The sequence below is a fragment of the Mesoplodon densirostris genome, chromosome 1 (genome assembly GCF_025265405.1).
Source record: "Mesoplodon densirostris isolate mMesDen1 chromosome 1, mMesDen1 primary haplotype, whole genome shotgun sequence".
Taxonomy (NCBI): domain Eukaryota; kingdom Metazoa; phylum Chordata; class Mammalia; order Artiodactyla; family Ziphiidae; genus Mesoplodon; species Mesoplodon densirostris.
In genome coordinates this window covers 228,584,081-228,609,938 of record NC_082661.1, presented here as the reverse complement: position 1 = coordinate 228,609,938, position 25,858 = coordinate 228,584,081, and the positions used below count along the sequence as shown (strand labels likewise).

The 25,858-nt window shown below is 43.8% G+C and overlaps 1 protein-coding gene across 7 annotated transcripts; it reads right to left on the bottom strand.

Annotated features, from left to right (window-relative positions):
* Positions 1 to 1,382: 1,382 nt before the first annotated feature.
* Positions 1,383 to 23,347, bottom strand: MMAA (metabolism of cobalamin associated A). Of its 7 annotated transcripts, none has more exons than XM_060115914.1 (7): positions 23,323 to 23,347; positions 14,134 to 14,637; positions 11,393 to 11,515; positions 8,423 to 8,593; positions 5,580 to 5,665; positions 3,251 to 3,400; positions 1,383 to 1,988 (listed from the first exon to the last, which is right to left on the bottom strand). In XM_060115914.1, exons 2-7 carry the CDS (start codon positions 14,576 to 14,578, stop codon positions 1,701 to 1,703), a joined length of 1,263 nt encoding a protein of 420 aa, XP_059971897.1. In that variant the 5' UTR covers positions 14,579 to 14,637; positions 23,323 to 23,347; the 3' UTR covers positions 1,383 to 1,700. The 7 variants fall into 7 exon arrangements, with proteins under 7 accessions (XP_059971897.1, XP_059971905.1, XP_059971887.1 ...); XM_060115922.1 differs by having other exon boundaries at positions 23,327 to 23,346; XM_060115904.1 differs by lacking the exon at positions 23,323 to 23,347 and adding an exon at positions 23,119 to 23,316.
* Positions 23,348 to 25,858: the final 2,511 nt, after the last annotated feature.

Genomic DNA, 25,858 nt, shown 5'->3' with positions numbered 1-25,858 from the left:
CCTCAAATATGAGGTAGGTATGCCAATAACACAAGCCTTTTTAAAAAAAAGGTTAAAAATAACCTAAAATAATAATCAAGAAATTCGATTCTAGATAGGAGGGTTAGTTGCAATGAAAGCTGACATACTGTGTCAAATATTCTCAGAATAGAATATGTTTGAAAGTTCTAGAATGACATTTTGTGCAATGGAGAAATTTTATGGTTAGAAATAATTTTATTCAAATGTACACAGTTATAACTACCTTCAAATAGTGTAAAATATATTCAAAGAATTAACTAGAATGGGTGCTTTAAAGACTCTCATAAAATATCACAAGAGCATGATGGTAGTAATAAGATCATGGGAGAAAACTGAACCTTTTATAAGGTTTGTACAGCTTCACAGACTCATAACTTTAACATAATAATAATAATGGCAAGAGGACTCTCAGTATTTCCCATGTACCATCATGACAGCAAAACGAGTTTCCTGAGTTATCTCATTCATCCTCATCAACCCTATAAAGTTAATATGTCAATTCCATTTTACCAGGGAGGAAACTCAAACTGAGAAAGGTAGGTTATTTGTCCAAACTCACACAGCCAATAAGTACTTGGTCTGGGTTTAAAGTTTAAACCCACCAGTCCCAACGCCTGAACCCAAGCCCTTAATCACTGTGCCACGCTTCCTCCAGAGGACAAAACTTGTTCCTCACCATCAACAATAAAGGAGATTTTTAAGATGCTAGTATGAAGTCAAATGCCCAAGAAGGAAGAGAAGCAAAAACCTTTGATTACAGCCCACATTATTTGTGGCTGATTTCCCCAGTTCCCTTTGGGCTCTCCTACCTACCACGGGGAGTCCGCAAGTCTAGACGACAGACTGTAAAACTGTGTTCACATCTCTACACATTCCAACTGTTTTGTTACTCGTGTACATGGCCATTTCAGAAATTCCTAGGTAGTCTGGCATACTAAATGTCGATCACGATTTTCAGCTCTTAGAAATCCACTGTGTATTATTCTAGCCTCAAGTAAGACTTCAAAACTGTGGTCACTCTTGCTTACATTTTCTCTGGAAACTCAGAGAATAGAGAATCACAGAAAGCGTTTTAAGGTACATGACCTTTTTCTGTCCTCCTCGGCTTTCTCTGCTCATGACTGATGAGAAGACACCATCCTACAGGCCACCATATAAGAACAGAAAGAAACGGAGCTGAGTAACGTACAGCAGTTACCTTACAAATGCTGCTGACTGCCTGACCTTTGCCATCCGTATCTAACGCTCTTCCACTTTCCAAGCGCAGTTCACAGATAAGGAGGCCGAGGGCACCACAAGAGAATTACTGAAAATATAAGCAAGCAAGTGACTTTTTTTTTTTTTTTTTTTTTTTTTTTTTTTTTTTTTTTCTTTTTGCGGTATGTGGGCCTCTCACTGTTGTGGCCTCTCCCGTTGCGGAGCACAGGCTCCGGATGCGCAGGCCCAGCGGCCATGGCTCACGGGCCCAGCCGCTCCGCGGCATATGGGATCCTCCCAGACCGGGGCACGAACCCGCATCCCCTGCATCGGCAGGCGGACTCTTAACCACTTGCGCCACCAGGGAGGCCCCAGCAAGTGACTTTTAATATTAAAATACTTTATTAAAATGAAGTGCATCCTATCCAGTAACTTTATATGTATGAAAAGATATATAAAGTTATTGGATAGGGTGTACTTCATTAGTCTCTGCTTTTAAAAGCTTTCCACAACAGGTCTGCTGCTAGCCCTGGGGACAGGGCCCCACTGAGAACCCTTTTTTCCAGAAGAGGAATCTGTTCCCGGACTCTGGGGTGGGTCCTGAAATGTTCTACCACATTTTCCTGAATGAGGTTCCACATCCAAACTTTCTGCTGCTTCTGTCTCTTGGCAGTCAGCTCCCCACTGGCAAGCATCACATCCTGGAATTCTTTCATTGTATCCCACATTTCAGTGATCCCCTCTCCACTTCTGGCAGAAATACGAATTACCTGTTGAAAAGGGAAGAACCAGAACTATTTCACTTAAAACGATAGAAAACATTGTCACGGGGACTCTGGCATTGGCCAATTAAGTCTTACAGTCTATGGCAATAGGTAGGCGACAAAAATGAGACATTTTATCATCCTGTCAAAGTAGACACACTGAGGAATATACTAAGGTAACTTACTAAGGTTACTAAGTGCCAAGCAGAAATAAGACACTGATCCAAGGTCGTATTTTTTAGCTCAGAGGTTTATTTTGACTGGGGATTGCTCGAATGGTCTTCAGAGACCACAGGGATGAACTGGGAAATGGTCACTAGGATGAGAAGGGCAATGCTACGTAGGCTTCCCTGAGGCCTGAGGGCAAGAAAATAAAACCGAGCTGAGAGAATAGCCCCGTTCCCTCCGTCAAATTGCCTGGTTCAGCAGGTGCTACGAGCATGGGTATCTGCATGGACAAGACAGCTCCAGACGCAGCACAGACAACGTGCCAGGAGCCGACAGCAAGACGCGTTGTTCTCGTTATAGTGATTATAGGTTACTCTTTTTTTGTTGTTTTTTGGGTTTTTTTTGCGGTACGCGGGCCTCTCACTGTCGTGGCCTCTCCCGTTGCGGAGCACAGGCTCCAGACGCACAGGCTCAGTGGCCATGGGCCCAGCTCACGGGCCCAGCCACTCTGCAGCATGTGGGATCTTCCCGGACCGGGGTACGAACCCATGTCCCCTGCATCGGCAGGTGGACTCTCTACCACTGCGCCACCAGGAAAGCCCTATAGGTTACTCTTTAATAACACAGGGCCCTGTTACAGATAAAGCATCCGCATCGGTATGACTGCATCACTTACTACGGGTTGTTTTTTTTTTCCTTATCGAAAACATCACCCGACAAGCATAACAGGAAGGAAAGTTACCACATCAAAAGCCTGTTCTCTCTTACTCAAACTCTAACCTAGATAATCAAGCCATTAATTGCACCATAATCTTCAGGATGGTTCCTTGCAGAATGGATTTGTCATCACATCCAAATGGCTCGAGCCAAGCATTAAGCAATCAAATGTATCGCCTCACATCTAGTTTTTGGCACCTAGTGGTTGAAGGATTATACTTAAAATCATAACTACACACTCTGTGGCTTTGCCACAATTTTTAAAATTATACTCTCACCTACAGGCAAAGATTTATTATATGTCTAGCTTGGGACTCACATCCTCTCTCCTAACAGGCACAGGCCACTCAGGGTGAAAACTGCAGAACAGAATGCAAGCTGACCTTTGGTCTCCAGACTCCTGAACGCCTGCGGAGTAACTTCAGCGCGCTCACATACTCTGCTTGTATCCTTCGAGCTGGCACGACCAAGTCTCCATCAGATTTGGTTATAGCCACCAGATCTGCCATCTCAATTATACCTCTTTTAATACCCTGGTGAGAAAAAGAAAAGAAAGTGATTCATCTGAAACATTTCATGCCATCAAAAATGGGACATCAGTTACTGCTAAGGTTTTGAGAGTCATAACACTCTTAACTTTTTCTCTGCACCCTCCCAAGCCCTGGGTCCTAGGAATCACAATTATTGACAGAAATTACTCAAAAGCACTGACTCTTGGGATTATGGAAGTCATCTGTAATATCTCTTTCAAATTTGGAGACTAACACGCTGAAATACATTCAGAATTAGAGTAAATCTATCATCCAGACACAATATGATTGAGTGGCAGGAGACAGTTCTCACTGCCTGGTGATAGATTCCACTTCTCCGGAGCTAACCCTGCAGGATGCAAAGCCATCCATCATTCAGGTGCTTAAAAAAGAAAACACCCTCGTCACTAACATGTTCATTTCCAGAAACAGAGTCTTTGAAGTTTTCCTTAAATGTATGTAGCATTTTTTTTTCATTTGCATTTGAGGAAAAAAAATAACCTGATGGCGAAAAACGCCTCAATCTCTTGATTTAAATTATGTTGCATGAAAACACTAGAAAAATCCTAAGGCCAAACGTTATTTGGAAAATGAAGATTTTGCTATCTAAGATTAAAATTTCTTTTCAAATATTTTAAAACGTAACTTTCAATGGTTAAATTCTAATAGTTAATGTTTCTAAACTGCAGCATCCAGAGTCTGATGTCACTAGTTTTTCAGAATTTTTCAACTGAAGGAGAGGTGTTGTATAATATAGAATTTGGGGACTTCCCTGGTGGCGCAGTGGTTAAGAATCTGCCTGCCAATGCAGGGCATACGGGTTCAAGCCCTGGTCCGGGAAGACCCCACATGCCGCGGAGCAACTAAGCCCATGCGCCACAACTACTGAAGCCTGTGCTCTAGAGCCTGTGTGCCACAACTACTGAAGCCTAGAGCCTGTGCTCAGCAACAAGAGAAGCCACCGCAATGAGAAGCCCACGCACTGCAATGAAGAGTAGCCCCCGCTCGTCGCAACTAGAGAAAGCCCGTGTGCAGCAACGAAGACCCAATGCAGCCAAAAATGAATAAAAAAATAAAAATAAAAATAAAGCATTTGTCCAGTCTTTATCCAAGGTTCCTGGGAGGAAACTGCTAAATCCTTGGAGTTTCCTGAGTGATAGGAGTGACCTTTTTGTTCGCCATGGGTGCCTGGGACCATACCTGGGTTTATGCAAGATCACTCAGAATGGGGGCTGACCACAGCAGAAGAACAAACCACGTGATTAGAGGGTTGGGCCTTTTGAGCCATGCACTAGCAGCCTGACCTCCTCTGGGGAGGGCGGGGGCTGGAGACTGAGTTCAATCATGTGGACAGTGATTCGGTCAATCATGCCTACATACTAAAACCCCAACAAAAACTGCAGACACTGAAGCTCAGGAGAACTCCTTGGCTGGTGATACACATGCATGTGCCAAGAGGGAAATGTGTCCTGAGGACACAGAAGTTTCGAGTTTGGGACCCTTCCAGACCTCTCTCTCTGTGTCTCTTCATTGGGCTGGTCCTGATTTTCATCCTTCATAATAAAACTCTAACTGGTACCGCAGTGCTTTCCTGAGTTCTGTGAGTCATCCTGGTGAATTGTCGAACCTGAGGGGTAAGTGGGAACTCGCACATCTGCAGCCAGTGAGAGGCATGGGTGGCTTGGGAACCCCCGGGCCTGCTGCTTGTGTCTGGAGTGAAAGCAGTCTTGGGAGGATGGTGCCCTCAGCCTGTGCAGGCTAAGTCCAGGGAGTTAATGCCAGACTGCACTGCAGGAGGAAAGGAAGAACCCTTTCTACAGCACATAAACTACGACAGTGGGATCCCAGTTAAAAGCAAAGGAATATCTCATGAGGACCTCTCAACCAGCTGTAGCACAAACATCCATGTAACAGTGGTCTCTTGGCTGGAGCTATCCCCCCATGTTGCAGGTGGCAAGACTAAGTTGTGTTATTAGCTCAAGGTCATAAGTTCTACTACTATAAGTTGGGGGAAAAAAAAAGAGAGTTTGCCTTTGACTCGGGTATTTTAGCCAACGTGAATGGTGCTTCTTTCCCTACACTAATGTCAACTTAATTTACAAAAAACCCACAACACTGGGAATTTGTACTTTCAGAGATGTACGCTTTGTGTTTTGGGGGGTAAAAACGTCCACGTAATTACCTGCAATTCATCTCCTCCTGCTGGTGGCAGTAGAAGAACAAACATGTCAACCATGTCAGCGACAGCAAACTCCGACTGCCCCACACCTGGAAGTTCAAATCACGCGTGAACACTCACAGGAAGTCGACCTCCTCGACCCCCCTGACCGCCCCCTCCACTCCAGTCCGTCTGCGCAGACTCGCCATCACACACTCGACCTGATCCCGCTTTAACCACCACCTCTGAACGGTGTACTAAACGCCACGGCCTCGCCTGATGAGCAAAGCTGTGGTCCTCCCCACCTCCCCCCGGCCCTCGTTCCCACCAGCTCAGTCTCTGAGCGGACGGAAAACGTGAAGACCTGCGCTCTCCCCTCGCTCTCGCTGCTCTTTCTCGGCTTCCCTTTCGTGGGCGAGCAGCTTGAGCGCCTGATTCTAACCTCAGACCATGTCTGGCAGCTTCCTTGCCTTCTCCTCCTTCTATCACCCTGCAAAGCCCACCCGTGGATCAGTCCCACTGCCCGTGTCTCTCCTCCGTTAAGTGTCCTGGAGAAATCCCTCAGCTGTGTGGACAGGCGCCACCGGAGGGTCATGGGCTCCAACATCGGCTACGTCTTCCTCTTGGTACAGGAAAAGCGATGCCCCGGAACGCCCTCCGGCAGCTTCCTTCCTGTTTCCCACAGGGGCTACTACAGACGCTCACTGTCCCATAATCTCCCCACATGACGATGACGGGTGACCGCGGCACCTGCTTCACAGCCAAACAGACGCAAGGAGGTCCTCAGCCTCCCCCCGCGACCCCACAGAGAAGCAGAAACAACACACACCCCGCGCTGCTGCCTACTCGCCGGGCCCAGTGTCAGAAGCATCGACGGAAGACTGGCCTCTCCTTCCTTCCCACCTCCCCTGGGCTCCGGCTCGGCTTTACCTCCAACCTCCCCTTGTCTACAGGCTCCCGTCCCTCAAACATCCCATGAGTTGGGCTCAAGTCTTTCTCATCTGAAAACCAAGCACAACCAGAAAATAAGAAGACAGAAACTCCCAACCTCCTGCCATCATCACTGCGTTGCTCACTTTCTCTTGGTAGTTAAATGTCTGGAAAAAAGGCAATGCATGCCCACTGTGCTCACGCGACCACTTCACATTAACCGCAATCCACTTAAATCTGACTTCCACACGCCCCACTCCACTAAACCGCCTCTCCAGCTCTCTCCTGCCTTGGTGGGGCAAAGACTTCTGGTAGCCCACGCAATGTTCATTCTTCCCTATTTCCTTCCCCCAGGTTCACCAGGGGCATCAGTGTCCCAGGTGAAGGACCACATCACCAGTCAGCCAGAGATGTTAATGTGTGAAAGCAAAAGTCACTAGATGGCGTTTCCAGGAGAGGTCTTTCAAGAGGGCAAAGCCAGCCAGGAGGTATACGGCTTCCGACCCTTCCTTATTCCCCTTCTTACTTCCTTCTACCTGGAACAGGGAGGTGAGTTAGAGCTTCATCAGCCGTCCTTTATCTATGGGCAACCCTGAGGCTGGAAACTAAGTGCTGAGAATGGAGAGCAGGGAGAGCCCCCCCCCCCCCCCCCCCCCGCCCCGGGCTGTAGCACCACCACGCCCTCTGGGCCTGCCTGCCTCCAGGCTTCTTTTATTTACAAAAAACACAAATACACAAAGAAAACCCACCCTCTTCCTTGTTTGAGTCAGAGATAGTTTGAGTCCCTGAAACACGCAGCCCAACACAACTTTCAGTTAGTATGTGTGATTTTGTGGTCCTCTTCCCCCTTGATTCTCCTACCACTACTCGGGCACCTTTTCCTCCATCTGCCCTTAGGCGATGGACTCCTGGACTCTAGCCCACGTCTTCACTCCCTGCCTTCGTGCTCCATGCTCTAAGGATCCTGTGCAAAATGCAGCGCCCTGACTGGGCCACATTCGCTCACTCCTGTGTGTTTCGGTCAAGGCCCCTTAGCCCAAACTTTACTTAACTCCAACCCTCCCTTCAAAACTGAGCTCAGGGGCTTCCCTGGTGGCGCAGTGGTTAAGAATCCGACTGCCAATGCAGGGGACACGGGTTTGAGCCCTGGTCCGGGAACATCCCACATGCTGCGGAACAACTAAGCCCGTGTGCCACAGCTACTGAAGCCTGCGCACCTAGAGACCGTGCTCCTCAACAAGAGAAGCCACCGCTATGAGAAGCCTGCTCACTGCAACGAAGAGTAGCCCCCACTCGCTGCAACTAGAGAAAGCCCGTGCGTAGCAACGAAGACCCAACGCAGCCAAAAAAACAAAAAAAACAAAAAAAAACACTGAGTTCAACTGTCACCTCCTCCCTAAAGTCTTCCCTGATCCCCCAAATCTGAGTCAGGTTGTGTCACAAACATTGATCACACAGTAATATAACAAATTGTCTCTCCATGGGAATGTGAAGTTCTTGGGGTTTCCTTTTCAGTATTTTCATTGTGTGTAACCACGTGCTAGGGATATAAAGGTGAAATAAAACATGAGGTGCCCAACTACGCTAATCTTCTTAGTGAATACTGCAGACATATGACTCTGCTTAAATATAATGGGTGTTATGTTAAAGCAGTGTTTCCATAGGTCATCCTAAGGCTGACAGTTCTCCTCCAGCACTGAAAACGTACCACCTTGTATAACAGTTATCCAGAGGCAGGGCTCACCTTTCTTTTCTTTAAGGGTAAGGATTATAGCCTATATACTCCTATCTCCTACAGAGTCTGAGATAGCTTATATTTAATTACCTCTTTAGTAAGTATCTGCTGAATGAACAAAATGAAACTAGCCGTCATTCATCTTTATACAGCATTCATTTTAAGAGTATTTTATTGTTATAGAACAGAAAATCACACTCACCCACGGTTTCAATAAGAATTACGTCATATCCGCCTCCTTCGCACAACAGAATAGCTTCGTTTGTGGTCCTTGTCACGCCTCCTAAAGTCCCTCTAGTAGGAGATGGCCTGATGTATGCGTTCATGTCTCTTGATAACTCAGTCATTCGGGTTTTATCACCTAAGAGTGATCCTAAAACACACAGTTACATTTTATAATCCTGGAACACCTATAAGGGCCAATTATCAATCAGCCAATTCCTAGGGGAAGTGCTTTAGGACATTTCTCCCCAAACCTCAAATTGTATTTCATATTGTTAAGCTTTTTTTCCAACACCATGTATGTAATGATGCCAAGTTAATCTATTTAACGTGTTAGGCCCCTCAAAACCTATAATGGCTCCCACTGGCAAGAGGTTCAAATCTAGATTCTTCGGTCTCGCGTTGGAGGCCCTCAGAATGCAGCCTACCTTACCTGTCCCACTTCAGCTTCACTAATCCCCAAATCAATCTTCCATTCCAGTTGGGGTGGTTTCTTTACTGTCCTCTTAACGTTGCTGTGTTTACGGTTCTCAGCTGGGAGTGATTTTTTTCCCCCAGAGGATACTTAGCAAAGTGTAGAGAGATTTGTACTTGTCACAGCTGGAGGGAAGGATGTTCCTGGCATCAGGTAGGTGGAGAGCAAGGATACTGCTAAGCATCCTTCCACGTGCAGGACAGCTGCCCACAACAAAGAATGTCCTTAGTGCCAAGGCTGAGAAACTCTGCTTTAACTGAGTTGCTTGTCTATAGGACCGTGTCTTATGTATTTTGTACACTGGATGCTTGTTCCCAGTAGGCAGTTAATGTAATGCCTGTGGAACAGGACCGTTGCTGCTTCCGTGTGTACTGCAGTATTTTGGCAAACATCAGTACCTGCAAATTCTAGAAGACTGAAAGCCCTGGAATTAGTGAAATTACCTTTACCTTCTTTCCTTTAGCCACGTAGTAACATTTGAAGGTGTAGTGCTGTTCTAACCTGAATTTTAATTTCTGCTCAAGAGCTAACCTTTCTGAAGCTGCTGCTAAACACTGAGGAGTCCCTTAAAGATATGATCTTTTCCCTGATGATTCCAGTTTTGACTTCTCATAGGTTCTAATGCCCCAGCATACACCTACCACAGACCTCAACTACCTTATTTACTGTACATAAAACTTTGTTCTAAAGTAATTTTCTGGGTGGAATCATCTCTGTGTAAGTCAACAATCTGCCAAAGCTACACTTTAAATTATTATCCTATAGATCGTAACACACCGAACTAAACATTTATGAAATTACTCTCCCATATAATTGTCTTTGCCAGTGAATCTAAAACTGGTGACTGCAGAGCCTTAGGGAGGTCTCCAAGCTCCCACTGCAGGGGGCCTGTGAGTCCAAAGCACCACAAGGATTGACTACAGGCTTGTCAAACTTCAATGGAAAGCTATATTCAAATGTATCTACTGTTACAATGAAAAGGTAAGAGTGTCCTGTTTATCCTTGCATAGTTTTTTCTTTCAGAGTCTTTGTATTTTTACCTGAGAAAAGGACCTTCATTTTTGGTTTGAGAAAGGTTAGGAACCACATAGCTATGTAACTTCAGTCAGGTTATCTTATGTCACCATTTCCGCTACTCTTATCTCAAACTGTTGTTTTCTTTTGCTATTGCAAGTATTCTAGAGTATTATGAAGGTGGGGGGAAAGTCTCTGCACCTGTGTGAAAATGAAGGTCACTATAAATAAATTCTTTGTTCAAGTGCTTACCTTTCACAAAATTCTTAGACTGTAAAAAAGGATAATACACTGACATGGATTTAATCTTGAACTTTGCGAGTATAAATTTTACTTTACGGTTAACCCTTTCATTATAGTGAATCAAAAACTGTGAATGTTCTCAGCTAAATTTCTCAATGGATGGTAACAGGAATTGTTGTCCACCTCTCTACTGACCTAAAGCCCCTGAAATATGATATCGTATTTATTTTTTAGCGTTAAACCCACAGGATATAATCCAAACCCTTCCACAAAGCACCCTGTATTTCCCCCTTCACAACACACATCACATTGTAATGGCCTGAGTGCACCTTCTGTTTCCCTCATGAGATATAAAGCTCCATAAGGCCAAGAGAACTGCATCTTATTCAACATTAAACAACACAGTACCTTTTTTGTACAGGGCCTCACCTACGATAGGTGCTGGAATACTTGTTAAATGAATAACTGTCATGTGAGATGCTTCAATCATATCGAGGGGTAAGGGAAGAAAAAGCTTTCCTGAGTATTTGTATAGTATGATTTATGTTTCCCTTAAATGATCCTTTGGGGAACTTAGTTTATTCATTTTATCTCTGATGAGCTGCAAATTAAACTTTGAGTGACTGCATGACCTCAAATCAGTAATTGCTGAGCACTGTGTGCAACGTACTCGGCTAAGTGCTGCCAGGAACAGAGGATATCACATGGTCCCTCTAAGAGCTTTCTGTTTAACTGAACATGTAATATAAACAGGTGACAAGTTAAATAGAGCATGAAGATTTTTTTTTAAGCTTGAGAAGAGACGTTACAATATGAGGAAATTAATGAGTAAGAAGCCATTTTCTGAACTGCGTAGGGGCTGATGGAGCCAGGAAAAACAATAAAAGGAAAAGGGGCTGAGCCTCAGGTGTGATAGACAAAGGGGTGAAATTGGCTTTTGATCATCTGCAACTTCTGGCACTTGCTCTCCTAGTTCTCTACGGACCCAGGCTACTCCTAGGTTACCTGTAAGCTAACCTCCCCTGGAGAACCCGATGCCCCAAACACCTCCCTCAGCCTCCACCTCACACCCACCATCTCCCTTCCTTCACTGAGACCAAACTCAGCGAGAGGTTAGAAGACACCCGTCTGTGCAGATTCCCCCTAAACTGCAACAGAGAGCCGGCTCCACTCCACAAGCCCCTGCTCTGCAATTTACAAAACAGCAGCAATACTCACCACCACTAGTACAAGAAGAAGGGTCCACAGCCAGCACAGATAATTTGTGCCCTCTCTCAGTAAGCATTTTTCCAAAATATTCTATAAAGGTTGACTTCCCAGCCCCAGGAGGCCCAGACAATCCTATGGTGGAGACAGAATTTGTAACTTAATGAAATAAATGAAATCAGCACCATGATGAGTTCTATTAAAATACTAGACTACCTTCTACTTCTCCTAATTTATTAAAACCATTGTTAATGTAGTTTAACACTTCTTAAAGCAGTAAACGAAAATCTACCTATTTATCTAGTCCCTGAGTAATAGGGATACAGAAGGGAGAGAAGTCAGAGTTCCATATGTTCACCCGATTCACTTTTAAAAATTACAAAATGTGATTTGCCTTTTTAGTATAACGTAGAGCTTTTGGGGCAGACTTCATTGCCTATGTTGTTCATGTGCTGAATTTCTCCAACATCTGCTCACCTCTCATCATGATCAGGAATTATTCCACCCAACCCGATTCTGTGCATGCTATGTTCCCACTGGAAGAACAACTCATTACTCCAGAAATTCCCAGTGATTGAGAAAATAACTTTCTACTTATGAAATACAATTTTTTCATCTCACTCATAACTCAAAGAAAATAATATAAACTGAATCCTGAAAAAAAAAACTTTTTTTTTTATCTTAAGAAAGGCAGAAACTTCCCCTGCTTGGAGAGTTAGCAGAGCATGGCGGGCAAGAACACAAACTCTGGAGCCAGTCGGCCAGTTCTATTTCTAGCTCTACCTCTTACGAGCTGTGTAATCTTGGGCAAGTCATGCAATCATTCTGTACCTGAGTATATTCTGCCATAAAATGGATATAAGAGCACCTATTTCTTCAGGTGACTGTGAGGATTAGATGAGCTAATTTTGCAATATGTTTAGAACAGCACATGGCATCAAGAGATATATATGTTCAATAAAATCTATAAAACATAAGCACTTAATTGTAACTACATTCAAAGGATGGATGGCATACGGTATGCTTGGCTCCATACCACAATTTTCAGGGCAGGTCTCTGTCTTAATGGGTGCTGAATAAACATTTGTTGCTTTTATTTACCATGGTGATAAAACAACTGCAACAAAGACTCAGGTTTACCTGGTCTCCTAAGGTCCAGATGGAAGAAGCAGAATAGTGCTGCAAATGTATGAGTTGCTAGTTATGTATGAGGTGCTGGTTAACTCTAGGTATTTCTGGACATTTTCTCTTCAAAGGTTCTCTTCAGCCTAATAAGTAAACACTTTGTCATACCTGGAATTTCTCTTTGGGAATTTGCTATTTTGTCCACAATACATAAAGAGTATTAACACCCAGTGCAGTACTCTCAAAAAGAGAGTCCCCACAGTGAGGGCAGAAGAATAATGTGTGGGGAAAATGTGGACTAGTACAAACAGCAGTTGGTGAGCTCTTTTTGAAATTATCTTTAAAGCATGAGGCCCCATTACCCTAAAATCTAGGTTTTAGGCCCCATACTACAAATAAACTGAGACGTAAGTCATACCAATCCACTTTTAAGTATATTTACTTATTCCTCACACAATTTATGCACTTTGTCCACCATTTTAAGTTGTTTATAGTGGGAGGGTTGGTTGGAATCACCTAGTTTACCATCATGAAAGGCGCTCGTTCCACCCAAAACTTGCTTAATTCCTTCTGGTCAAACACGTCTAGATTGTTCTATAATGCACAGTTTTGAAAACATAACAAGCTTATTTGCAATTAGAGAAACAGGTCAACTGTTCAAGAAGTGAACACCTAATATTTTTAGACAGCAAATGAACATGGTGTCTCCTTTAAAATGCATTTTGGTATTGAGCTGGCTGTGCTTAGAGCCAAGCCATTTCCAGAAACTCTAATAAACAAGTATCTGAGGGACCACCCTGGTGGCGCAGTGGTTAAGAATCTACCTGCCAATGCAGGGGACATGGGTTTGTGCCCTGGTCCAGGAAGATCCCACATGCCACGGAGCAACTAAGCCTGTGCACCACAACTACTGAGCCTGCGCTCTAGGGCCCGCGAGCTACAACTACTGAGCCTGCATGCCACAACTACTGAGCCCACGTGCCTAGAGCCCGTGCTCCACAACAAGAGAAGCCACTGCAATAAGAAGGCCATACACCGCAACGAAGAGGAGCCCCCGCTCGCCGCAACTAGAGAAAGCCCGCACGCAGCAACAAAGACCCAATGCAGACAAAAATAAATAAATAAATAAATAAATAATTTTTAAAAAATGTATCTGAAAGAAGTGAGACTTGCTTAGAGAAAAGACTAACGAAACACCTAAGAAGTAGAATTCTGAAATGTGGTAAGGATAATTATGGTTGCTATAACCACGACAGCAGGGAAGTCACTTTAGACTATTAAGCAGAAGTTCTACTGAGAGAAAGGAGTAAACTGGTGAACAGTTCTTCCTGCACACGTTTCTGTTCTGGGAGCCACAGCAAGATCCCTGCCAAAAGAGGAATCTCACCTTATTCTCTTAAAATACAGAGCCTTCGTTCAAATGGCCATTGCAATTCCCACCACGTAACAAGACTAATATTTACAAAGAAAAGGCATTCAAAATTCATTCCAAAATTCTGCAAGGACAAAAAAATCCCCATTAGATCATAAGCTATTTAGACTTATATTAAAAGAAGAGAGAATTTAGAAAAATATTTACTGGACGGACAAAAAACAAAACAAAAAAACTCCAAAAAACAAAGACTGACCCACTCGAAATGCTAGTGGTTTTCCTTTATTTAATTTTTCTTGTTCTCTGTGGTGGACTAACACTTTCTGAAGAAGCACCTGGGCTAACTCTTTCTTCCTGCTGTGAGTTGATTCTATAAGAGTTATGGCCTCTGCCAAGCAGGCCCTTTGCCCTTGGATTAAACCAGTATAAAGCTCAGCCACAAGCCTTTGTTCTTTATCAGAAAGTCCTTGTGTTTGTTCCTTTAAGGTTGTTTGTAGACATAATTTTCTTGTTAAACCATTTGACGGCAGCATCCACTTGGCATGATGGAGTCCGAGAGAACTGAATGGCTGAGTACATGGGATTCCTGATCTGAGGTGAGTACTTGAGGGTAAGATGAAGTAGTAACGTCGGTAAAGTGTTCTTAAAAGGACTTTAAGGAAGTCACGATGAGGATGTTGGAGCAGCATGGGAATATTCATTTTGCTTGTAACTGAAGAAAATGCTGGACGTTTTTTGGTTCAGTGTGATTCGTGACTCCCTAAGAGAAAGAAAAACATATTTTGCCAGTTCAACATGCAACTAAGATACTGAAGTAGTAAAACTGCAAGCTTAGTGTTCTCCCTAGATTCTAAAACACACCTAATCAGGGGTTTTGGCTGTACAGAGGCATGAAAGTTTCTTCCCAAACTTAAGAGCAAAGACTCCCTCCTTGTCCACAGTTAATATTCAGAGTAACCCAAATCATGAAACTACTGCTCTGCTGTGAAGTCCAGTGCACATTAAAATTTTCTTTTAAACTAAAACAAACATACTAAAAAATAAAAATAAAAAAACCCAATAGAGTAGAAATTCTATGTCATGATTATTTTCTTCCGTCTACAAACCTTACATCCATCATAACGATTTCCTCAGATCGAATATACCCTATTCCGAAGCTCATTCAAAAGGTTAAAAAAAATCCCTCTGATGCTGGCCTTTTATTCATATCCATAAAAGAAAGGTGATTAGTAAGGCAGGCATTCAGGCAAAAGTTTAGATCCATGTATGTATTCAATAGACTCACCGGGCACACAGATATACACAAAGAATGGCCTAACATAAGCACACAAGCCACCACCACAAGCCTTCGTGTGAAATGAACTGTGAGGCCTGTCTGGAACCTCATCCAGGGCATCTCAAAGTACGGTCAGAACCACCTGGGTGCGTATTAAAAACACGTATCCCCAGCCCTAGGAATCAGAATCTCCGTGGGTAAGTGCACTAAAGTTTGAGCCACTATGGAATTGGATGAGGACCCTTCACTTAGATTTACTGATATTCTCCGCTTCAGACGGTATTAGACAATGAGGGCTGAGAGGGTCCCCTGAGAGTCAGGAGAGTGTGGAGGTTATGAGCCAGGGCCACTCTGCGTCTCTGCCACTTACGCTATAATGTCCTGGGGCAAGTTACTTAATTAACCACTCTGTGCCTCAGCTTCCTCTTTTTTTTTTTATTTTATTTTTATTTATTTTTTTTTTATTTTACAAATTTAATCAGTTATACATATACTCAGCTTCCTCTTGAGTTAAGAGAATAGAGAAGAGACTAGGAAAGCTAGAACAAAATGAGTTAATGCATATAAAAAGCTGGGAACGGTGCCTAGCACATAGTAAGAGCTCAATAAACGTTAGCTCTTATTACTACGACACCAAGTTATAAAACTTTAGTAAAAATTAGGTCATAGACCTAGCTTCCAGTGGCAAACTAAAATTTACAGACGTAAGTGCCTACCAAGTCGGCACTTAGGATTATTTGTAATGTTTGGTTTTCAAGTGCCCTGTAGCACATGAAATAAATGACCTTGTGGCTCCCAAGTCCCTCTCTAAATTGTGTTCCAAGGCCAGCACAAAATTAATTTTAGCTAAATAATGTTTTATTAGGAAAAAGAAGACTTTTTTATTGTTAGAAATATAACTGCTCATCATTTTACTGTTAGTCTTCTAAAAGGACAATTTATTTTAAAATGTGTAAAAATGTTTCTAAAAAACAACTTAAAAACAGCCACTACCGCCCTTCACATAAACACACAAAAAGGCATTTAAAACAAAACAAAACAAAACAAAATTAAGAGGTGCTCTATTCTGGAAGCTGTCTCTCGATACCACCTTTAAACACACTTCTTTCTCATCCATACCACCACCAATGCCACCAGACTAGAAAGTGCACAGGCAAGGCTATTTTCTGAGCAGGTACTACCTTCCAGGTCCCAGGCTAGGTTGGTTACAAAAGTAATAGCGATAATGTCTTTGAGGGTGGTGACAGTGATATTTTATTATGTTCCAGTCACTGTACTATAAACTTTTTTTTTTTTTTTTTTTTTTTTTTTTTTGCGGTACATGGGTCTCTCACTGTTGTGGCCTCTCCCGTTGCGGAGCACAGGCTCTGGACGCTCAGGCTCAGCGGCCATGGCTCATGGGCCCAGCTGCTCCGTGGCATGTGGGATCCTCCTGGACCGGGGCACGAACCCGCGTCCCCTGCATCGGCAGGCGGACTCTCAACCACTGCGCCACCAGGGAAGCCCCTGCGCCACCAGGGAAGCCCTAAACTTCTGTATTAGTATTCGAAGGCTGCTGTAACAAATTACCACAAACTTGGTAGATTAAAACAACAGAAATTTATCCTCTCATGGTTCTAGAGGCCAGAAGTCAGAAATCAATGTGTTATCAGGATGTCACTCCCTCCAAAGGTTCTAGAAGGGGACTCTTCCCTGCAGGGGTCCTCAGCTCACGGCTGCAACACTCCAATCTCTGCCTCTGTCTTCACATGGCCTACTCTTTGTGTCTCTCCTCTGTGCAGACATCTGTTGTTGAACTGGGACCATTCAGATAATCCAAGATGATCTCACCTCAAGATCCTTAACTTAATTACATCTGCAAAGACCCTTTTTCCAAATAAAGTCACATTCTCAAGTTCCAGGGATTAGGACGTGGACATATCTTTTTGGAGGCCACCATTCAATCCACTACACCTCCTTAGGTGGACAGCCTCCTTATCTTACCCTAAATGTCATAATCCCAGCACTTCAACAGCTCACAGAATAATAAACACCGTGTCCAAAGAAAGAACAATGTGCTGTGGGAACAGACAAGGTTACAGAAACTAACTCTCCTGTGGGAGGAGAGGGTTCAAGTCATGGAGGAGACTATGTCAGGGCTGGGTCCGAAAGGTTAAGCAAAGCTGAAGAAGGATGAGGCAGGCCTTCTAGGCTGAGGACATACTTGTACAGAGGCCGAGCTGGGACCTGGTCTCTTCCCTGCCATATCAGAGAAGACTGAGTAATTCAGTGAAGCAGAAACCTGGCATATATACATATGGAACTAGTGACAAAAAATGAAGCCCGTTGAGGATGTAAACTGAGGCCAAGGAAGTAGATTTTGTCTTGGTGGAGGAGAAAGAACAGAGATCTTCAGGGAGGGCAGTGACCTAATCAACTTTGGTTTCTAGGAGATAACACTAGGAGCAGCGGCAAGAAGTCAAGAGTGACCAGGGGGCCTCCCTGGTGGCGCAGTGGTTGAGAGTCCGCCTGCCGATGCAGGGGACACGGGTTCGTGCCCCGGTCTGGGAAGATCCCACGTGCCGCAGAGCGGCTGGGCCCGTGAGCCATGGCCGCTGAGCCTGCGCGTCCGGAGCCTGTGCTCCGCAACGGGAGAGGCCACAGCAGTGAGAGGCCCGCGTACGGAAAAAAAAAAAAAAAAAAAAAAGAGTGACAGATCCTGGTAACATACAGCCCAGCCTAGCAAAGACCCAAAAGAGATGATGGGGACCTGGACCAAGGCAAGGCATTAAGGGACGGAGAAGAGAAGCCAGATTCAAGACCCTCTTGTCCACGTTAGGATCCCCAAAGCTTGCCATGGAGCCTGGCTCATTGCAATTGTTCAAAACAATGCTAATCTGAACTTATTTCATTTCCCACTTGCTTGTCACTCAAGAGTTTATGAACCATTTTCAAATACTTTATTTCACTTTATTCTCCCAGACAATTCCATGAGGACAGTTGGATAGTTATTACTATTCTCATTTAATAAAGGGAAACCAAGGGTGAGTTAGGTGACTACAGTCATAACCAGTGGCAGGGCCGGGACTCAAACCCAGGTCTTTTGACTCTCTGTGGCATTTTGTCTTAATAAATCGTTTTAGAATAAAGGAGAGCTCCTTTGGCTAAGAGGGAAATAGATATTAGTAACTCTGCCCCTCCCAAAGTGGAGCAAAGAATGGATTAGATTTAAAACATGCCCTTTTATTAATTCCAGATCTTGGTGTCAACTCTAGATTCCCATATAAAAAGAGGAGTGGTGTCATGCCACATTAAGGGAACACCAAACAACCCTCCACATTTGAGTATGGAATGATTATGGCAGGCTGTTTATCTTCATTTTGTTTCTTTTTCTTTCTCTCTCTCTTTTCCCCGCCTTAGGCCAAGATGAAAAATTAGTTTACATTTTCTGTTCAAGCCTTATCAGTAGGAGATCCCAATAATGTATTAGGTGACAGAACAGACCAAATTTCTAAAACTTTTAAATGTTTTCTTGCTCCACAGAATAATTCACACCTGACAAGGAAGTGCACAACATAGTTAAACTCATTTTAACCACATCAACCAGATTTTAAAGGAGTTCGTAAATTTTTTAAAAGTCAGTATAACTCTGCCTTGTATGGACACCTTTCTGCCCTTATTTACATGTCACAGGCAGAACAGACTAAGTCTACTAGAGTGGCAAAGTCATGCAGGTGGGGAGAAGGACTTCCCACCCGCTCATGTAACTAAGCAGCTTTTCCTGCTTTCTTATGGAAAGAAATCTAATAACTTGGCCAATAATCAAATCAAACTGTTTCAATGAATTTTCACAACTCTTAAGAGTAAGGTTTCATCCTACAATTTTAAACTGAGCACTACCGAAATAAGAGAATTTTTGCAGCATTTACAACACACAGTAAGATACCTCAAAGCACCACCATTCCTAATAAAGCAGAATGTCAACTTATTAATATATAATGAAAAACATCAAGTAAGCAAAAATACTGAAATAGGTTGAGTAAGTGCATCCCCTTCCCTGCAAGAGGGTTCATATGGACAGCAGCATTTTAAGGTGCTAGTTTTCCACATTTGTTTTCCTCCAAAATATCTTTTATATCCATTCCATTCTCTCCACCATCATGTCCACATTACTACAATGACTTTCAAACTCTGATCAAAGTCCATAGGAAGAAATACACTTACATCAGTCAACACACAGGCATATATATAACTAAAAGTTTCATTAAACATTATTTAACCCTATTACCTGTGATATCCTCTAATACTCTTTTCTATTGTTTCTTAAAATGCAGATTGCAATCTACCAATAGGCAGAAACTACTATAGCCATTTCTATGGTCATTATTAACCATCTTCCTTCCATACTACCACTTATCCTCATAAAATGTAAATCTGACAATATTACTCCACTGCTTTAAACACTTTAAAAGTTCCCTCTATCTTAAAAAATTTTTTTTCTGTGATTTATCTGTTCATTCATTCAGCAACTATTTATTGAGAATCTACCATATGCTGGGCACTCTGCTAAGGCCTTGGAATACACTCGTGTACAGGTCCAACATGGCTCCCGACATCATGAAGTTTACAATCCAGCCAAGACAGTCATTACATAAATCTTTCATACTCTTTATGAGTGCTCTTATCCACTTCTACAACTTAACTCATCCCCCTCCTCTACTTTTACCATCTTGCTGTAACTATTCTGATCTGCACAAAGGTTCCAGAAAAACCCACACTCTTTTATACCTCTTGGTCCTTGTCCATGATGGTCCTTCTGATTGGAATGCCTTAATCATCTCACAAATTCCTCCTCAGCTGTCAAGACCAACTCAAGAGTCTCCACCTCTATAGACAGTTGCCTGGCCTCCCTTCTATACCCCTTCAGTCATCATTTCTATCTCCTGTCATCACGTACTGGTCACATCCCTCTACTGCAGTGCTAATCACATCGCTTTGTGACCATTCTTTAAGATGTCAGTCTTGCCTAGACCGAGTTATCGTTTTATCCACAGCATAAGTTTATGGCTCACAGAATAAATGAATGAATGTATGCTATAGTTTTGTATGGGTCAATAACTCCATTATGCTGATTACTCAGTTGATCAGTGTTTGAAAACTTACATTTTTCTAGATTTCACAGTATAAATATATTTTTAGGACTTCCTTCTTAAAGTCCGATTTCAGTATATGGATGTTTTCCTTCATTAAAAATTTGCTCTGCAGCAGCCAGTCTGACTTGGAATATTTGTCTTGAAATTGATCCAATGAATATTCTCAATTTCAATAACTACTCTTGGCAAGAAAAAGCATCCAGGATTTCCAAAATCAATACATTAGGTCAGTGTCTGCGGCACAGCACAGTTCATACAGGGGAAGCAGTGTTACACCATGTGTTTCTATTCCTCAATGCTAATCACTTTTGATGTGAAGATAAGCTGTCGGATGCCATTAAACTGGTTACCATCTCCCATCACCCCCCACAGGAGGCTTTACTTTCTTCTTTTGAAATAATCTCAGGAAATTTTGGTAGAACAGAATGACTTTTTAAACAAGCAACTTTTAAATAGGTCGCTGTCAGAGCAGAGTAATACAGAACACATACTGAATTCATGCAGGGAATATTCTAAAGTTCTCTGTCCCCTTTACCTTTTATCACTCTCTGTTAAGACTCCTATTTCCCAATTTCTACTTTTAGGTTTCAATCTTCTGAGGAAGTCTTGATTTTTCTAAATTCCATCACCAGTCAATGTTCTGATTCATTCCACTGTTACTACCCTAGTTCAAATCTGAACTAGTCTTAAGGGGCTCTGAGACTAGCTGTGGGACCTGGGCAGTCTCTACTATTCTCCATATGAAAATATTAAGACTTACACATCAGGGTCAAAGCGAGTATGAAATGAAATTGCGTGCATGAGAGGGCCTGGCATCGACAGGTGTTAATCAACTCTAAGGAACCTTCTTTTCTCTCTTCCCCAGTCCTCCATCTTGGACATCACAGCAAGACTCATACTGACCCATGAATGTGATCTCTTTACTAATCCACCTCAAATTCCTCCAAGTTTCCCACACCCTAGGACAGTAGTTCTTAAAGTGTGCTCCCCTGGGCTTCCCGGGTGGCGCAGTGGTTGGGAGTCTGCCTGCCGATGCAGGGGACACGGGTTCGTGCCCCGGTCCGGGAGGATCCCACATGCCGCGGAGCGGCTGGGCCCGTGAGCCATGGCCGCTGAGCCTGCGCGTCCGGAGCCTGTGCTCCACAACGGGAGAGGCCACAACAGCAGTGAGAGGCCCGTGTACCGCAAAAAAAAAAAAAAAAAAAGTGTGCTCCCAAGACCAGTAGCATCTCCATCAACTGAGAACTGGGAAGAAGGGGAAATTCTCAAGCTCCACCCCAGACCTTCGGAAGCAGGAACTCAAGATGGAGGCCAAGCCTGCCAGGTGATTCTGATGTAAGCTCAAATGTGAGAGCCAGTGCCGGAGGATAAAGTCCAGTCTGGTATTGAAGGGTTTCCCAAACCAGTTTTCCTCCGTTTACTGCACTTGCCTTCTCAGACCTCTCCTAAGGAGAGCTGACTCATTATCTTCCAAACCTGCTGTTCACTTTCCCCACTGAGATTTTACTCACTCGTTACATCCTTCCCCTCCATGACACCTCTCCGTTTCAACCCGGCTTAAACCCCAGTTTTCTTTTTTTTTTTTTGCGGTACGCGGGCCTCTCACTGCTGTGGCCTCTCCCGTTGTGGAGCACAGGCTCCGGACGTGCAGGCTCAGCGGCCATGGCTCACGGGCCCAGCCACTCCGCGGCACGTGGGATCTTCCCGGACCGGGGCACGAACCCGTGTCCCCTGCATCGTCAGGCGGACTCTCAACCACTGCGCCACCAGGGAAGCCCCCTAAACCCCAGTTTTCTTAAATCCCTTCCTGACGATCAGTTTCCAGGAATTTCTTGCTCTTTTGATTCCAATTATTTCTGAGTACTCAGGTGATAATCTGCAGATGTCACAAACTGCCTGCTCCTGGCCCACAGAGGGTGTGTGAGTGCATAACTGCATTGGTTGCCAATAACACTAAAAATCAAGAAAAAGCACAAGTAGATTTTTGGCCTGTGTTGGAGAAAATCATATCTGTGTATGAGGGACCCACATTCCCACATGGCAACAATCAGCTGAGGGGTACTCGTTTCAAGCATTCACCAGCACTTTCCATGCCAAATAAAGGATTTTCGATATCTTCAAATATCTCAAACTGTAACTTACATTTCTTACCATTATGTAACTTCTCACGTTTCTTTTGTCTCTCCTAATAGAATACAGCCCTTAAAAGAACTGAACTGTCTGGTTCTTATTACCTTGCATACAAAACAATATGAAGTTTTTATTACATAAAAGAACATTCTGGACATTGTAGACCCCAAAATGATCAGGAATCTGAACAGGCTTTCGGGAAACTTTTGGTTTTCTACCAACTTGGAAAAGCTATAGTAGTGTTTGTTTTCCAAAGTATATGTATTAAGGCACAACTCTCAAGATAATTAAATTTTTTCAGGCCATTTTGGCTTAGATTGTCTTTCATTTTCTAATGATAAAAACAAATTATCTGAATACAGTATGTCTGCTGGAAGAGACCTAGTCCGCGCCCGGCACAGAATTTAACAGAACCTAGATGCTGTTTGTGACTTTCAGTCTGAACCCTATTTTTATATCCTGGATTTTATTCCATAAAAGATGAGTTTTAATTTCCCTCTTTGGTAGCTAACCTGGATTATTGTGCCTTTTTCCGACCCATCCTCTGGTTAACCATTCGCCAGGTTTGGCAGCGGCAAGGGACCAGCCACCTTACCAAAACTGCCTTACTGTGGCACAACGGTAAACTCACAAGCCTGTCCAAAATGATGAAAATTTTAAAACGCTGTTTAAAGAGAATTTCCTTTCTAAGGAGAAAACCAACCTCTGAACCCATTTTGCCGACGCCTGCTTGTCCACACACTTCCCGCACCCCCGACATCATCCAACTCAGTAATAGTCTCTTCTTCCTTCCCCCTCCCCAAATCCTCCAGGGGGCGCCCGGACGCCGACGTGGGATCCCCGGCGACCCGAGGCGGGAGCCCCGCCAGCCTCCGGACGCCGCGCGCAACCCCCAGTCCCTACTCACCCACCCGCGACCACGGAAGTACAGCCTCGCCCCGCCCCTTCCGCCGGGCCGATTCGCCCCGCCCCGCGCTCGCGGGCGCGCAGGCGCAGTGCCCACTGCCGGCGCGTGGGGCAAGAGGAGCGGCCGGGGACCGGGCGGCGGCGTGGGGTGTGGCCTGTGTCCCGGCCGACTTGGCCGCGAGTTATGAGGCGGAGGGCCTGAGAGCCTTGAAGGCCTGCGGGCCCGCGGAGCGTAGGGAGGTCCGCGGGGCGCCGGGCAGCCGTCAAGGAAGTGCAGCGGGGGAGGACACTTGACGGTGTTCACGGGTAGCTTTTGCTCTCCTCTAGCTCCAGATCGCCTCCGAAGGTCGAGGGTAATGTCCATCCTCTCCCGGGCTTGGCGCTCCGCGAAGCCCGGGAGATGGAGCCCAAGTCCAGCCCGGCCCCCGCATCCTGCGGCGGTCCAGAGACGCAGACCTCTTCCTAACTCTCACTGGAAGCTAAGAAGTATGGGGTGAAGGGCGGGACATGGGGACGTTTGACAGTCTGGTGAAATTAAGGGAACTCAAACTCCGCAAAGCAATTTCCAACCTGTGGGAGTAAATGCTCAGCGTTCTGTACAACTCAAGCTTTTAAAGCATGGCGTGGTTTTAAACGGCGGAAGGACTCGCAGTTTTTTCTCTTAAAAGTTACCCATTTGTATTGATTAATATTTCGTAAGTTGTACCGAAAGCAAGGACTCACGCTCACCGCCCTTGGAAAGTCGTCGGAGGGGGCGAGGCTCTTGCCTGAAATGGAGGTGAAAACGAACATGCTTAATATTTGCTACCTCACTGCGGCTAAGAATGGTAACTCATTTTTTTTGAAAAGCTGTTGAATCCTGTAATAAGTAGAAAAACCTGAGTTTGAGTTTCAGGACTTTTAGGAAAAACTGATGTCTCCCAAATGTTTGCTGTAGTGTAATAAAGACAGCATCATAAGGCAATAGCAAAGGATCAAATTACGGCGAATAGAAATAATCATAAATGGGGGCTATATTATAATTAGTGTCTGGAGCCGAGCCCCCAGTCCCCACATATGATTTGCATAATTGCATACATTTGGGAGGGGTTAGGCATTCCTCAGTTACTTGACATGAATTGGTTCTTACTGAGTATGGAACAATAAAAAATGAATTAGTCTTCCTTAGCATCTTTATTATTATTATTTAGACTAAAAGACCGCCCACCACTTATATCCCAGAGTAATTGTAGACCCAAGAATAGTCAATTACAGAAAGTAAAACAGGCTAAGTGAATCAGGGGGTCTGGTGGAAAGAACACGTAAGCACTCAGACCTGGTTTTAGATCTCAGCTCCTGAACACAGTAAATAGAATAAGGATAGAACCTGGGAGAAGTTACTTCCTTTCTTTAAGCTTGGGCTGCTCACCTATACAATGTTTTGTGCGGTTTTTTGGGGGATGTGTTAAACTTGATGAAAGCTGAGTTTGCATTACCTAAGGAAATGAAGTTCGTAATTTAAAAATGATTTACAATCTTTACCTGCTTTTTAACTTCAAACTCTTAAACATTTTAGTGCATTTCACCTTTTTTTTTCCTTATCCAAGTGTTCTCTAAAGCATGTTCCTTGGAACATTAGTACTTTGCAAAAAGTTAATGGTTGCTTCAAGGAAAAAATTTCTAGCATCAATACTGAGGAAAACACAAATTATTGGAAGTACACTGATGTAGCATTCTTGCCAAAACGTTTAGCCTGAATCTGTGAGGAAACACTCAGTTAAGTTAAGAATGTGATTTGTGTGGACTTTTCGATAATGTCAATATCATGAAAGACAACGAAAGACGGACTGATCTCCATTAATGGGCAACCATGATTTGGATAGGAATACGGATTTTTAAAAAGTTATATAGGACATTTTGTGGACAGTTGGGGAAATTTGAACATGGAAGCATAATAGATATGTTGTTAACTTAGATTTCTCAGGCATAATAATATTGTGATTATTAGAAAATGGCTTTTGTTCTTAGGAGATGCGTGCTGAAATATTTAGGGATGAGGTCATGTTATCTGCAAACTGCTTTCACATAGTCCAGGCCAAAAAACAAAAAGTGTGTATGCAGAGAGAAAATATGGCACTGTGTTAATTTTGGTTCTTTCTTTCGGATTTTCTATAGGTTTGAAATTTTTCAAGATTAAAAAGTTGGGAAAAATGTGGCTAGCAATTATCTTTTAAAAATGTATTGGTGGGGCTTCCCTGGTGGCGCAGTGGTTGAGAGTCCGCCTGCCGATGCAGGGGATACGGGTTCGTGCCCCGGTCCGGGAAAATCCCACATGCCGCGGAGCGGCTGGGCCCTTGAGCCATGGCCGCTGAGCCTGCGCGTCCGGAGCCTGTGCTCCGCAACGGGAGAGGCCACAACAGTGAGAGGCCCGCCTACCGCAAAAAAAATATATATATATATATATTGGTTATGCTTATTTATAGGAAAATGCAAAATTCATTTATATACTAGTTTTCTTATAATCTGTAGGATTATAAATCTTATAAACTGTAGGAAGT